This window comes from Drosophila obscura, unplaced genomic scaffold (genome assembly GCF_018151105.1).
Source record: "Drosophila obscura isolate BZ-5 IFL unplaced genomic scaffold, ASM1815110v1 contig_187, whole genome shotgun sequence".
Classification (NCBI taxonomy): domain Eukaryota; kingdom Metazoa; phylum Arthropoda; class Insecta; order Diptera; family Drosophilidae; genus Drosophila; species Drosophila obscura.
In genome coordinates, this window is record NW_024542775.1 from 227,404 (window position 1) to 243,446 (window position 16,043).

The window sequence follows — 16,043 nt, forward strand, 5'->3', positions numbered from 1 at the left end:
AAGGTTGTGGTAAGTGTAATTGCGTTACGTGTTTGGGGTGTCATGAGTGACGTGATAACCCATCCGAAAACCGATGAAATGGCGATAAGATTCCTTCCTGTAAGTGTAGACCATACGTGTTCGCTACCCAATCAAATGTCGATTGGTGCGTTTGTGCAGAAGTTTGTATCAGCCAATTGTAGATTATTGAACACCTTGAGTGCCGATGCGTCGATGTTTTGCATTCCCAGTGATGACGAGATACTGCCAAGTACATGGGCGTATACATCCAGATGATCATCAGAAATCCGGGACTTGATGTGGAGTTTGCTGCATCCCCTTGTGGTGTCAGCTTTTACTGACGATATTCCCGAAACCAGAATGCGTGAATGTGAACGTGTCAAGCCAAGAGCGTGAATGCAGAGTTCCGATACATAGGAGAGTTCTGAGCCTGTATCTAATAAGAGCCGACAGGTTATGTTTTCACCCTTTGCGTTTTGAACATAAACCAAGGCCGTGGGTAATGTGCTTCTGCTCAATCCATTTGTTTGTTTCACAAGGTCACAAGCTCTCCTTTGCTCAGTTCCAATTCCTCGCAACGGTCATCCAAGAACTTGAAGAAGTCGTCGAGAGTGGGTGAGTCTTTGTCCATACTGTGTTCAATCCACCTGCGCCTCATGTCAGCGTCAAGTTTCTCCAGTGCCAGATAGATGATCCAACAGTCGCGTCCCGTTTGCTTTACAGCATCCAGACCACGAACAATATCGTTTGCACCGTCGGATACCTTTCGCAAAACCGCCGCATCAATTTTAGTAGTTGTTGACAAGCTCATAAATTGTTGCAAAAACGTATTTACAATATGACTCGGCCGATTGTACCTTTCTTTCAGACGCTCCCATGCAGTGCTGTAAGCAATGTCAGTAATTGCCAAATGAAGTACCAAGTTGGCAGCTTCATCGATCAATAGTGTTTTCAAATGATGGAACTTCTGTGTGTTCGTAAAATGCTGCTTGCTATGAATTGTACTTTCATAGATATCCTGAAAGGCTGGCCACTCTGTGTAGTTGCAAGCGAATAGCTTGATTTGAATTTTAGGCAATTCGCTTTGCATTGATGGCGCCGCACCAACTGCAGAATTCGAATTCGCCGTACCTCTAACTTCGCCGTCACCATAAGCATGCACGGACATTTTCGTTGTGTTCTGGTTTGCAGATAACTGCTCGAATAGCTGTTGTTGTTGTTGTAGCAGACTGAGTACTGCGTCGTTTTGTAGATGAAAGTCATTGCTGCCATCCCCGATGTTTGATGTAGTTATAGTTGCTTGTAGAAACTCCTTCCTCTCCAAAAGCATAGCCTTTAGGTATTTCTCCTCGTAGAGAATGTTGTCTTCCTCTGGATCCACATACCCATCCACTTGTTCGAGAAGGGCTATGAAATCCCCAAGTTGTGAGAACTCCTTCCAAGCAGTTTGGAGCAGCTCTATCCGTGATGTGACCTCTGTCGCTGAAGTTGATTCCGACCGTTCTACCCAAGCCAAGCGCGTGTGATAATGGCCTGAGTCTGCCACGGGGGTTTACCAATGCCCTTAATTGTTCCATTGTTAACAATTATCAAATGAATACCGAAGCACAACGAAACATTACAAGAATCCGTCTCGAATGACCAAAGAATGTTCTGGAATACTCCCTTTTGAGTAACTTGATTTTAGTGGACTGTACTTATTTTTATTTCTAGTTCTGTTCGCTGTCTTTTCGGTACTGAATAATGCCGGCGCAGCGGCAAGCGAATACAGCTGGTTTTTCATCTCTTCCATTCTATCCTAATTTCCTTTCTTCTTCGAGATGGACTTAATATCTAGAAAGATGACAAAGTAATATCGGATGCATTCCTCAACATTCACAGTTTTTATTGAAATACGTCCCTTATTAATGCATTACTATTACTATTTAGGGAAAGTCATCATCTATTAAGGCCTTACTTTTTAGGGAAATACATCACTTATTAATGCATTACTTTTTAGAGAAATTCATTACCTATTAGCTGGAATCGATGTTAAGGCAGTCGAATGAATACAGATTAATTGGATAATTTTATGTACTAATTTTATACCCGGTAAAGATATTTTAAATTTATGAAGAGATTAAAAGCATGTTGATTGCATTTCTGTCTCGCATGATAGACTTTATCCAATATTGCGGTGTGCATTATCGTTATCCAGCTACACAGCGTCCACAAATAAGACATTTAAGAATAAGACAAATAAGATATTAATACAAAATTTAAAATTTTAACAGATTTCTGTTTGTACACAAACCGTAGAGCATGAACTTTGCCCACTTTGGTCACATTGGATAGCGAGCGAAATGTATAACACTTTCGGTCGACGGAAAATTTTTGCGCGTCCGAGTACTAGGCTTTAAATCGGAAATTTGTTGGGAAGTAAGCCCTGGAGCATGCCTATACTTGTATATTTTGCTCGTGCCCAGGAAATACTATCGGGTTGCATTTCCAGTATTAATCGGAATTTTTCGGTTCTCACCAGCTGAGAAATATTTTTTCGATGCATATCATCCCTAAATTTGTAGATCAAATATTTCGTGAATGCTTTTTAAAAATGTCGGATAAACATTACCAGGATAGAGTGTAAAAAAATCTTAATTCACATTGCAGTTGCACATCTATAGGCCAGCATTATCTTAATTGGAATATATACTCGAAAAAAGTAATCGACAACGTTGAACTATTAATATTGATTTTTCAATTTTGTTGTGTGTGGTGAGTTGGATTTTGTCTTATATGTACAAACAAAATATTTTGTATGCTGCAGCTAAAATATCAACCACAGAATAGGATGTGAAGTTATTTATTGTAATATAACAATCTGCATTTCATTTATTTAAATTATTTATCTTCATTGTTATCGGAATAAATCTGTCACAAAATGTGTATCTCATGGATAGACAACATAAAGACATACATACAGATATAAATATGTTTTTGCTGTGATTGTATTTATGTGTTCACATATGTGTATTTTCATAAATAAAATAAAAGAATTATACATTTTAGTCCTTTTATACTGGTACATATATATGCAATCAAATGCACTTATGTAGTTATATATTAATTTATTCTGTGTGAATATCCATGTGTGATGTGACATAGAATAAATGTACCAATATATATGTGTGTATATATATATATAAATATATATATTTTGTTAAAATATACATTTTGTTTCTTACTGTTTCAGAAAAAAGATTATTTGATAGGCTATCTGTAAAAACTTCTTAGCCATGCCTTTACAAAACACATTTGAACGCATCTACATAGGAGTAGTATTCTGTGCAGTGCTGGTTTCTTTCGTAGCCACGGGACTAGTGACTTCAAATGAAAACGAGGATGAATATCTAACACAACGAGGTTTGTATAATATACCATGGGTAATAATATTTAGTTTAATACTTAGTTTCCATAGATTAAATATTATAATTATAAGAGATGTAGACCCTATCTACATATATTCTTGATCAATATAAACACCCAAGTCAATATAGCCGTCGTTCGCTTGTACAACATTTGTAGGTTGATTTGCAATAACTGCACCATCGACACCAAGCCGAAGGCTGTTACGCGCGGAGCCCAGGCAGAAACGCTGCCCTTCCTACGCTCAACCGACCGAGCGTTGCTGCCGCATGACTTGCGACGCGTGTAACCGAACCGGTCGCGTACAAGCAGGAAAGATAGATGTTAGATGTTAGATGTGCTGGAATACGGTGGCTTAGCTACTAAAAATTAATTTCTTCATTATGGTTAAAAAATGATCCGATCTCTCATACTTTCAAAATTGTGGGCGCCACAGATTTTCGTCTTGTGTGGGGGCAGAGAAAAATTTTGAAATACACTTGTACCAGGGTTTTATCACATAAGTCTGGAAAAAAAATTGGGTTGCTCTAGCTCTTATAGTCTCTGAGATCTAGGCGCGATCATCGAGACGGACGGACAGATAGCACGACTCGGCTACTGATGCTGATTAAGAATATATTTACTTTGTGGGTTCGGAAACGTTTCCTTCTCTACGTTAAACACATCCACTCTGAACACATACCTAGTATAACCCAACTGTGCGAGTCGAATATAAACATATTTTTTGGACTGATTCTTTACGGATCATAAACAATGGTAATTCTCCACCGCAGAAGAGTAAGAAGCCAATAAGAAGCTGGAACGGTGAAAAGTAAATAATTTGCAATTCGATGTCGAAATGAAATGCTGCACACATGGTTTATCTAATCCGCATACATGAGTACTCGAGAGTTTATTAATACTGAAGTCAGGTCATTAATAAAGAGTTTAAAACATAAGTGGCCTATATGGCTGCCCTGTGGTACTCTAGAAGTAACTTTAACAGGTGAAGATAAAGAGTTTTTGAAGAGGACTCTTTGAGACCCAGAACAAAAGTAGCTAGAAATCCACCATAAATGATTGGGTAAAAACCCTAAAAGGTCAAGTTTTTGTGCTAGAAGAGAGTGGTTTACAGAGTCGAATGTTTTACTGAAATCATTGTAAATAATATACGTCTGCAAGTTACCTTGGAAGCCTTTAATGATATAAGAGGTGAACTCTAATAAATTTGTGATAGTTGATCGTCGCCTTATAGATCCATGCTGAGCTGAAGATACAATATTTTAAATATTTAAGGAATCCGCTATTCCTTAATTTAGATATACCTCTATAATTCTTTGAGCCAGTCTTATTACCTTTCTTATGAAGAGGAATTATAAATGATTCCTTTCAGATCGGTGAGAAGATAGGGTGAATAGTTTGAAGGCCAGAACAGTCCCTCAGCGCAGTACTTAGAGTATGTTGTTCGAAAAAATGGAATCATATGGTCCTTATCTGATAGGAAAAACAGTTTTTAAAGCTGAAGTTTGAGTCCAACGAAATCAGAACCCCTCACCTACCTCGCACAGTGGGACATCAGACGAAAAGAAGTTGCAAAAGTCAACGAATTTTATGAGTGCTTTGGATAAAATAAATAAACTTATCTGATAGAGATCGAACTTATAAAATCGGCCAAGAAGATATTAGCACTAGGCTGGGCCAAAATTTGAACAAACAATTTTTTTTTGTATTCTCAAAACCCCCAGTCCTGTTCTTTGTTGTTTAATAAAATTATACAATTTTGTTTCAAATTTTTAGTTTAATGTTTAAGGGTTGCTACCATGAAAAGAAAATACAAATTTTTAGGTAAATATACATTAAAAAAATTTAATTCGTCGTATTTTTCAAATAATATTGAAACTTAGAAACTAGTTCATATTGATAATAAGGTGTTTTTATTTTTTTTGTAGTTACTGTTAAAAAAATAACGATTGGTGAAAATTAAGAAGTTTAGCTGAGGTTGATTTATTTAGTTAACTAGTTCTCAAAAACTTGTGCAGGTTTTTTACTGTCAATAACTGATTAATGACGATATGAATGGTATCAGTATGCAATAGATTTCAAAAATTATCCAACTCATTCAGCAAACATTTTATTTTAAATTTTCTTGATTAAAATTTTTTTTGTAAAATTCGGTAGCAACCTCTAAAAAATAAAAAAAAAAAAAATAATAAAAACATGTAAATTACTATTAAGTCCAAGGTAACAAAACTAGCGGGTGTCCCGTTTGAATTTCGAAAAAAAAAAATGTTTGGCCCAGCCTAACGAGCACTCAATGTGAAAAATTGTTCAAAAATTTATTCATCCTGCATCTTTCAAGTAGAGTAAACTGTGTAACTGAATTCTGATTCTGTTTTTTTTTTTTGGTAATTATTACTAGGTGTATTCATTTTTATACCCGTACTCAAAAAAAGTTAAGGTGTATATTTAATTTTTTCGGTAAAAGTGGATGTGTGTAACGTAGAGAAGGAAACGTTTCCGACCCCATAAAGTATATATATTCTTGATCAGCATCAATTGCCGAGTCTCATACTCATTCTCTTTCCCGCTCGCACACTCTGCCTCGTTATGGTCGCGAGCGCCCTCTAGCTGAGGAGATGTGGAATCTAAATGGTACATGTATAATCTACATGTTATATGTAGAGTATACATAGTAGATGTAGCAGAAAAATGTAAAATGTAAATTTTTTTTTTAATTCTAAAATTCTAAATAACAATACGCGCAAACGGGTATAAGTAGAGTCGCGTCCCCAGAAGCGACTCACACGTTCCTTCTTGTTTTTATTTATTTAAACTGATACCGTTGATACTTTCATCGGTGTAATTTTATTGGAAGTAGCTAGTACTACTGCAGTGACATTTGAGTCATAATAGTTTATACGCGTACATTTTTGAGAAATCGCGGTTCTTGAATGCTATTTTTTTTCCATTGATACTGTCATCCGTGCAATATTATTATAAGTAAATTTTACTAAAGCAGTGACATTTAACTCGTTATTTGATTTTCTGTGCCTCTTCTTCTAATTAATAGGCACAGAAAATAAAAAACGCGTTCAACGACCCAAAACGACCCCCCACTGTTATACTATTTATACTTTGTACTGTATATAATAGAGAGATATATATTTGTCTACATTTTTTTTTAGAAAATATTTTAGAGAAGTCCTACCATGGACTAATTCGGGAAAATGAGACTCTTGTAGAGATAACACCCTTAATTAAAGTCGATGAAGAAAAAATTTGTAACTTTCGCATTCTGAAAAAGCCATATCATGAGATACCATTCGAGGTAAGGTACTGTGACTTAGCATCGTCCCACCTGACTTACTTTAATTTCAGATTGAATTGGTCAATAATCTAGGAATTTTAAAAGCACGTCGTACACTAAATTGCGAGAAACGCAAAAGTTATCACTTTGAAATCGTAGCTATATATTGCGATGGAACGCCATCCAATACAGCCAATGTTCATATAACTGTTATCGATATTAATGAGTATGCTCCTACATTTCTAGAGCAATCGTATGTAACTGAAGTAGATGAGGGACGACTATACAATGAAATCATACGCGTCGAAGCTTCCGACAAGGACTGCACCCCTCTTTATGGAGACGTTTGCAAATATGAGATACTCAACAATGATGAGCCTTTTTCTATTGATAATGAAGGCTCAGTAAAGAATACTGAACCCCTTTCTCATAAAGCTTCCCATAACCACATTCTTTCTGTAGTTGCCTTTGATTGCGCGATGAAAGAATCCGCGCCTATCATGGTCAGCATAAAAGTGCGGCGTGTGTGTGAAGCGAAATTTGTTGGTATACCAGAGCGTATTGATTACACCGTATGTATATATAATTCTGTCGAACAAATAAATATATTTGTTTATGATAATCTTCTTTATAACTAGTCCGGCAGCACTGAGAGCCTACAATTGTTCCCTAATGCCCGCCTAGATCTGTGTGACATTTCGTGCAACAACGAAGACCTGAGCATACACGCATCTATAGCACTTAAGGTACGTTTATTTACAAAAGTTAAAAAAATATAGTTTATCTTGCGACTACGTCTACATTTGTTGTAATTACATAGAAATTAAGTCTAGTATAGAAATTCTGTATATATTCTATAATTCTATAGAATTTATATTTCGGTTTGCTATTTTACTATTTTTGTTCTTTATGTAGACGAAGCACATATCGTTTGGGTGCGATCGTGATATATCCAACTGCACCTCAAGCCTAACCATGAAGGATCTTTTACCCCAAGATGCAGAGTGGACTAAGGATCTAAATTACGATGAAGGTCCAGAACCCATATTTCATTTTGATGGCTCGGTTGGAGTGGTTGTTCCTGATGCAGTTGTGGATCACTATGATTTCTCAATGCGCCCGTTTAGCATTCTTTCAATTTTTAGACATAGCAGTCAAAGCTCAACTAACAAACATGTTAAGGAACATATATTGTGTAGTGCCGATGACCACAAAATGAATCGGCATCATATGGCACTTTTTGTTCGCAATTGTCGTCTGATTCTTCTTCTCCGAAAGAACTTTAATGAAGGCGATCTGAACATATTCAGCCCGGCCGAATGGCGCTGGAAAATTCCTCAGGTCTGCGACAACGAATGGCATCACTATGTACTCAACATTGAACAGTTCGGCAAGGTTGAGCTATTTATTGATGGTATACGATTCGATAGTTCCATTGAGGATCGTCACAGTAATCCGGAGGTAATCGACGATTGGCCGCTGCACGCTGCACATGGAGTAAACACAACTCTAGCCGTCGGAGCGTGCTATCAAAGTTCGGAAAATCGTTTAAAACATGGCTTTAATGGAGATATATCAGAGGTGAAAATTGCTCTTTATGGTATTCTGACCACGGATGACATTAAGTGTGGAACAAACTGTGCTGAACATCTAATGTCACCCAATGATGTAATAGTTGGTCAAAATAAGATTTCGGAATCGGACGTTCTAATCCAGGCCAATGTTCAAATGAATGAAATCCACATTGAAGCACAGACTAAGCACAACATTGAGCAGCTGATGCGTAAAGTCCAGTACATCAATATCAAACAAAGTCCAACAATAGGACGGCGTAATATAGAAGTTCGTACATCGCTTATGTGTAATAATCATAGCTCAATTCGCCTGCCGACTATAGAGACTTATATCATGGTTAACGAACCTATAGCCCAAGTTGGCATAAATGTCGGATCGACATCGGTAAATGAAGAAATTGATTCATCTTCAAAAATTAAAGTTAAAAAAATGAAATCACTCTTCCAGAAGGATGGATTAGATCAAGATCCGCTGATGGATACCAGAAAAATCACAATTGCTGGTATGTACAATTCTTATCCTTACTCTTGATATATTCTTGATCAGCATCAATAGCCGAGTCGATATAGTCATGTCTGTCTGTCCGTCCGTCAGCCCATCTCAATGCTCGCCTAGATTGCAGGGACTATAAGATCTAGAGCATCCAAATTTTGTTTCCAGACTCATGTACTCCAGACTCTGCTACAAGTGTATTTCAAAATTTCGCCCCGCCCGCTCCACCTTCACAATAGACGAAACTCTGTTGCGTCCACAATTTTGAAGATACGAGAAATCGGAAAACGCACTATCGTAGACTATATGGTTTACTAGATTGCCAGCTACTAGAGTTCGTCTTTCTGTTAGACTGTTTCATACAAACTAGCGTCTTGTTTTCTCTCAATTTTGTTATTTATCTGTATGTAACTTTTATACATTGTTTAACGACAAAAGATAACATGTGAAGAAACGATCGGCCAAATATAAATTTTATGTTGAAATATAATTTAGCCTTTTTAATACTAAAATTAATCGTTTTCAGGAACGTCTAATAAATTGGTATCGTATCAGGAAATAAAATTGGGTGTTCACATTTTGGATAAAATTCACATAGCTACATCCATCAAGAACAGTAAAAAAATTAATTCGAAAGAGTATTTGGATTCGTGCAGCGTGGTGGTCTTCCCCTCTTTAAATCCAGATCATGAAGAAATTCAAATAGATGGGGACGAATCTTTGTCATCAACAATGGATATAAAAACCAACATAAATAAGGATGGCGTCGAAATGATGGGATTGGACAGTATTCTTAATTATCTGAATGTTTTGCGTTCCCTTATCTACAGTAACAAAAAGCCGGCTTATTATCTAAATCGGGTGTTTAAGCTTTCTTGTGGCCAACTAAGCTCCCAGTATAAAAGTGCGGAATATACCCTTACGCTGACTGTCCTACACCCAAAACAGTCGTTATCCAAGACTACAAATGCCCCATCTTCGCCGTCTTTGTTGCAAGTAAATGATGCTGGGAATCCCAACACTGCAGCAGCTTACTTAAATGGCGGTTTGACAAGAGAAGACATCAATCAGGCATCTGGTAGGTATTACATTTTCTCTCAAATGGTAAAAAAAAAATTAGTTTACCGTTTTCCCGTTTCAGATACTAAGGTTTTTTCTTATTCACTTTTACACACCAACGATATACAGGAGCCGAAATCACACATACACTCTATTGTTCACAAAGGTTAGCGAAACAGTAACTATAAATTAAAAAAAAAAAAATTAAAATTGATAATGTATTTATACGGTATTTTTTATTTTAGCTGAAGGCTCCCATCCAACAATGCTTATAATTCTTATTTGTGTTTTTCTGGTTATCCTGCTTTGTGGAGTTTCCATTGCTCGAATCAAAAATAACCATAAATATACGGATCGACATCAGCCGTGTCCAAAGGTTTGCAAGTCTTTATATACATGTACATAAATCTATTTATTATATTAACATACATTTTCACATTTGAATACATTACACATTTGAAGGAAATATTTTTAATTTGAGCAGATGTTTGGAAAGTTCATATAACATAAACAATAGATTTTCTCGATCAAGATTAAAAGAGTCCGTCTGACTATTTTTATACCCGTACTCAAAACGAGTTAAGGGGTATATTGTATTTGTGGTAAAAGTTGATGTCGGTCTGTCCGTCTGTCTGTCTGTCTGTCTGTCTTGATAAGCGCCTAGATCTCAGAGACTATAAGAGCTAGAGCAACCCAATTTTGTTTCCAGACTCATGTGATAAAACCCTGGTACAAGTGTATTTCAAAATTTTGCACCGCCCCCTTTTGCCAACACAAAGAACGATAATCTGTGACATGCGCAATTTTAAAGATACCATAAAACTAAAAACGCAGTATTGTAGAGAATGCCCATATCTACCAGATTGCCGAATCTGAATCAGATCGGATCATAATTATAGCCAGAATGAAAAGATTCATTTTCAGTTGCTTCCCCCGCCTACTTCAGCAAGAGACCCGTTACTCATTCTTTTTCTCGCTCGCACACTCTGCCTCGTTCTGTACGCGAGCGCCCTCCAGGAGGGGATGTACAATCTAAATGGTACATGTATAATCTACATGTTAGATGTAGATAACAGATGTAGCAAAAAAATTTAAAAGTAAAATTTTTTTTTAATTCTATAATTCTAAAAAATCATAAGCTCGAAAATGTATATACTGACTGAGTACGGGTATAAGTAGAGTCGCGTCCCCAGAAGCGACTCACACGTTCCTTCTCGTTTATTTTACAAAATGAGCTTTGACCAGTTTTTTTCGTCTAAGGCAATATACAATTTGAAAGGAAAAATAGGTACAAACTTTTTTATACAAGAATATTTTCATTTGGGCCTTTAAATCAGTTTTAAGACCCATGCATTTTTAGGTTATTTTAATTAGTCGAATATTACAGTGTTTACATTTACGGCCCAAAAAAAGGGACGCTGTGAGGCATCAATACAAATCGATTATGATTTGTAATCAATACAAATCTATACTATATTGTCCTTGAACTCTACGTTGAGTTTCTGACTGCCGACCAAGTTGTTTCAAGTGCTGCCTCGCTTTGCTCTTGTGTTTGAGAAGAACGAAGTCCGGCCAAACAGAAGTACTGGTGTGTTGATTTAAGGCCGCTGGTTGTAAATTGTTCGGCTATAAAAAAAGATGGAGAAGAAGATACTATGTTGGCTGCTATTTAAATTCCTGGCATAACTACATATGAAAAGCATAACTTAGGCGTCTGAAAATGGTTCTATTATTTTGAACAACATTCTTCAGGAATAGAAATCCTTTTTTGAAACATTTGAACCTATTTTCAAAACACTTTTGGCACTCAGAAAAATTATATATAAGACAGGCCTTAATCAGCATTTTTTGCTTTAAAACATCCATACCGTCGATTATTGATTTTGTTTCGATTTAATATTTTTACATTCATGATTCGTCACCTGTTTAGATGTTAAGCACAGCTTTTAAAGCACCACGATCCTAATTTTGGAAAATATTAGATTTTTTAATTATGTGGGTTTTCACGCTAACACACCTTTTATCATCATACTAATGCCCAAGGATACCTCAATCTCACAGTATGTGACATGACAATCTTGCTCAATCACTTCGCGCACAGCATCGATATTTTGTAGCAAAAAATTCATTTTAAACTACCTTCATGAAATTCGTCCTGCAACGAAGGACGTCCACGGTTGAATTCGCGACAACAGTTTTTACATACATGAATTTTTGATTTATCGTTAATCGATATAAAACGTGGTCGTACATGAAAAGTTGTATGTATGTTTAATTCATAAAACTTCAAACTTCATTATGCAACTGACCATTTGGTCCTAGTACGACTAGAAGTGACCTAGGCCACGAACATAAATAGCACCCTTCGCATTAAACAGCTGAAACGCATTGGATTTTTGCGAACGAACGAACGAAAGTAAACAAAGCAATAATCACTGCAATCCTTTTGCGCTCTACAAAACATTTGGTGCTCAACAGCACATTTGTGCGCTTTAAAGCACCCTGTTATTCTTTTTCATTCCGATTTCTTAACTGAATTGTTTTATCGACATCCATCGATTTTCCAAACCGTGTTAACGTCTCCGATTAGATCCGATAATTCGTTTATTGATACAACAAATAACAAAGTAAGAATCTCTATATATTTAAAAATGGAGAGGTAACAAAATTATAGTGCATCATCACTTGAGAATGGCTGGGCAGATTTGCTTTAAATTTTTTATTCAGTTGACGAAAGAAAAATCATGGAACGCTAAAAAAGTTGTTCTTATTTGCTAAGAGAATGTTTTTACGAAGACAAATAAATAAATAAATACACCATCGAGCGGTCGCATTGTTACCACCACCAAACGAAGATCATACGTTCCTTCAGATCTATTTCGTTGGAGATTCAATAATAAAATAAGATAGGCGTTGTGCAATTTTTACTGCGACTAAACGTGAAATGATACTGTGGATTGTGTGCTGTTCGCCACTTTTAGGGATGCTTGCCACGTTTGAAAACGATACACATTGGGGTTGCCGATGCAACGGTTTCTGCGCCAGCGAATCAAATTCGTACATTGTTTGCGATCAACATAGCCACATTGTCATCTGTCGAACCCAACCGCATTGAGGGACAAACACAAGGACGAGATGGCTGACGACATTTTGCACAGATTTCGCATGACAAACCCGAATTTCAATCTTTAAATTAACGACGAAACGGTAGTTCTGATTGAAGGCATGTGCGTGCTCATGTGCATTGGGAATGCCAACGCCAAATCATTCCTTGCGAGATGCATTCAATCGCGACTTGCAACGGGAGCAAGACTATGATCGAGTACGATTCGCTTATGAAGGTTGTTGACGAGGGAACGGGAGGCATTTACTTTCTCGATGCTCCCGGTGGGACAGGCAAGACATTCGTAATTTCGTTGATTCTGGCAATAATTAGGCCAAGATATCAAATTGCATTGGCGGTTGCATCCCCTTGATATGCTGCCACATTGTTGGAAGACGGTCAAACTGCATATTCCGCTTTGAAGCTCCCGATAAATATTTTCACAGTTGAACAGCCAACGTGCACAGTCCCAAACAACTCGGTGACAACGAAACTAATGCGAGAATGCAAAATGATTATTTGGGACGAATACACGTTGACTTTGCTCGTCGTTATGATATCGTTCCCGTCAAATTTTTCCGAGTTTACATCGTCCAAGGAAGAACTAATCACTACAGTGTTCCCCGGTATTGCAAATTTTTCTGCTGAAGGTGGAATTGATCATAATCATGTTGCGGATTCTGAATCATCCGAAATTGTGAAACGGTACGCGGTTGTTCGTCAAGAAACTGATGAACAATGTGTTTCAAGCGACGATCATCAAGGGAAAATTTAAGGGAGAGGTAGTCCCTATCCCACGAATTCCGATTATTCCAACTAATCTTCCATTCCAATTCCAGAGGATTCAGTTCCCCTTTCGATTAGCTTTTGCGATGACAATAAATAAATCGCAAGGCCAATCTTTGGAAGTTTGAGGGATTAATCTCTAATTTCCCTGTTTTTCGCACGGTCAGCTGTACGTTGCCTGCTCGCGTGCTGGCAAACCGGCTTACTTGTTTGTTTTTGCCACGGAAAACAAATCGAAAAATATTGTTTATCATATCGCTCTCAATTGATATCGATTCCATTCAAATAAATAATATCGATAAACTTTTTTTAACTTTTTTTATTATCTATCTTGAGTTTATCTGAAGGCGTTAAATTGGGGCGTTGTCTCGCTCGCCGGGTCCGCTAGTATTATATTTAATGTAACTTTTTGTAGCTTTGGCTCAAATTCTAGTCGACTAGGATTTCTATCTAAATCATCAGTGGCAGTGGGTCAGTGGCATGTGGGTGTTTATCACAGCTATATTTTACGTCGGGTTCAGGTCCTCCTAGATCGTCCTGTTATGCAGATCCACTGGGTTTAGTCTGGTCAGCCTAGAACGGTAACAGGTGCTCGCGAGCCGTCTCGCCAGGACGATGTCCACGATGTCCCGGTATCGCATAAAACGTGTGTCTGGGGTGACGCCAAGGTATTTGTACTCCTTGCTCTGATTAACTAGCGTACCATGCAGGAAGACTCCAGGGCACGTATTCTTCCTGAGCGTGTGGGTAACTATTGCTCACTTATTTGGGTTTATATAGAAGTTCCACCTGCAAGCCCAGTTCTAAAAATTTGTGTGGTACCTTTGCAAGTTGTCCGTATCGTCATACAGCCAGCGCTAGACAACACTGCAGTGTCGTCGGAAAAGGTTGCGACTCCGATGGACTGGCTTTGGGGGTGCGGACATCTGCTGACTGTCATGGATGTCATGAGTGAACATGTTATAAAGCATGATCTAAAGCCTGACCAAACATAATCTTCAATGTCAGATTCATTTAAAAAAATTTTTATTCAATCAGCGGGAGCTAGGAATTGATTTGAGACACATAGTTTCTTGGGGAAAGATTCTTAGAATTCTTCTTGCAAAAAAAAACAAAAAAAATACCGATTTTCGGTTTGCGTAAATTTTTTCGATTACGATTTTGGAACAATTTGTACGAATTGAAATTGTGTACGCTCCGGTTTTCGCAACTCTTTCCTATCGATAGTGTTTGATTACCAAATTGTTTTGCGATATATGTCTTGCAGAAAATCTTTGTTTGGTTCGGAAATGGGTATATTTTAGTTAAATGTGCCATTCTTTTGGCAATCGCATTATATTATACCCAAAATAAAACAACACTTCGGTGAATTAAGAACATACATTTTTCCCCTGGCCAGTATTGAAATCGATATTTTATCGGTCAAATGGGAACTCGCACTTTGTTGTTGGTTAGGTTTTTTTTTATGAGGTGACCCTCCTAACCCTCTATTCTCCGTTAAATACCGTCTTAGTTTGGAGTTTTCGTGTATTGTCTGGCAGTTGGGCCAGAAACGTTCCAAACGGTATTGGTTAAACCGTTTTGGCTTAGCCTTTAATCCATAGATTTTTATGAACGATACCTTAAACGACGCTTACTTACTATACACAGAAAATACATAGAGACAGGATAGAATTTAAATTCGTTTTTTCCTAAGTTTTTAGCTGTTCAGAATTATTATTTAAACAAAACAACGCCCTTGCGTCTGGCTGGCGTTGTTCACTTTAACACACACAAATTAACCGAATTCACAAAAAACGTAACAAACACACAGACAAATATTAGATTATCACAAAACACACTGACAAATAAATCAAGGCATTATTTGATACAAAATACTAACATCGCGACTTAAAGGTATGTGTGGTGTTAGGAAGGTGAAAAATACTTTACAACCATTCGCACACCTACTTAATATACAAGATAAATGTCATAAGAATCGGCCAATCAGTTGTGGAAGAGTTCAAACACAATACATCATAGGAAATAGTTTTCCAGGGCTGACTCTCATCATAACTTTTGTTTTTAGATCGCTGATGACGGCTTGATCTGGGATGACTCTGCATTAACTATAACCATAAATCCAATGCAAACAGACGCTGTATCTGAAGATAGCTCTGACTCAGAGAACTCTGATTCTGAAGACGAAGAAGGTAAGTTATTTTATACAGATATTGTGCACATATTTACCGTTTCGTGTTTTTTAGCCTTGAAAGATGGATTTGCTCACATCAATCAACTGGAATGGGACAACACCAATATATTTTCCACAGCTAATTAAATGATGGTTTGAATGAT

At 37.2% G+C, this 16,043-nt stretch overlaps 1 protein-coding gene across 2 annotated transcripts; it reads left to right on the forward strand.

The window, feature by feature from the left end:
• Nucleotides 1-2,545: 2,545 nt before the first annotated feature.
• On the forward strand, nt 2,546-16,043 carry LOC111070757 (calsyntenin-1). 2 transcript variants are annotated; one of them, XM_022361588.2, is made up of 12 exons: nt 2,546-2,754; nt 3,233-3,402; nt 6,570-6,712; nt 6,763-7,263; nt 7,330-7,437; nt 7,607-8,650; nt 8,714-8,768; nt 9,285-9,836; nt 9,900-9,983; nt 10,063-10,193; nt 15,775-15,898; nt 15,953-16,043. In XM_022361588.2, exons 2-12 carry the CDS (start codon nt 3,276-3,278, stop codon nt 16,024-16,026), a joined length of 2,943 nt encoding a protein of 980 aa, XP_022217280.1. In that variant the 5' UTR covers nt 2,546-2,754; nt 3,233-3,275; the 3' UTR covers nt 16,027-16,043. The 2 variants fall into 2 exon arrangements, with proteins under 2 accessions (XP_022217280.1, XP_022217279.1); XM_022361587.2 differs by having other exon boundaries at nt 7,607-8,768.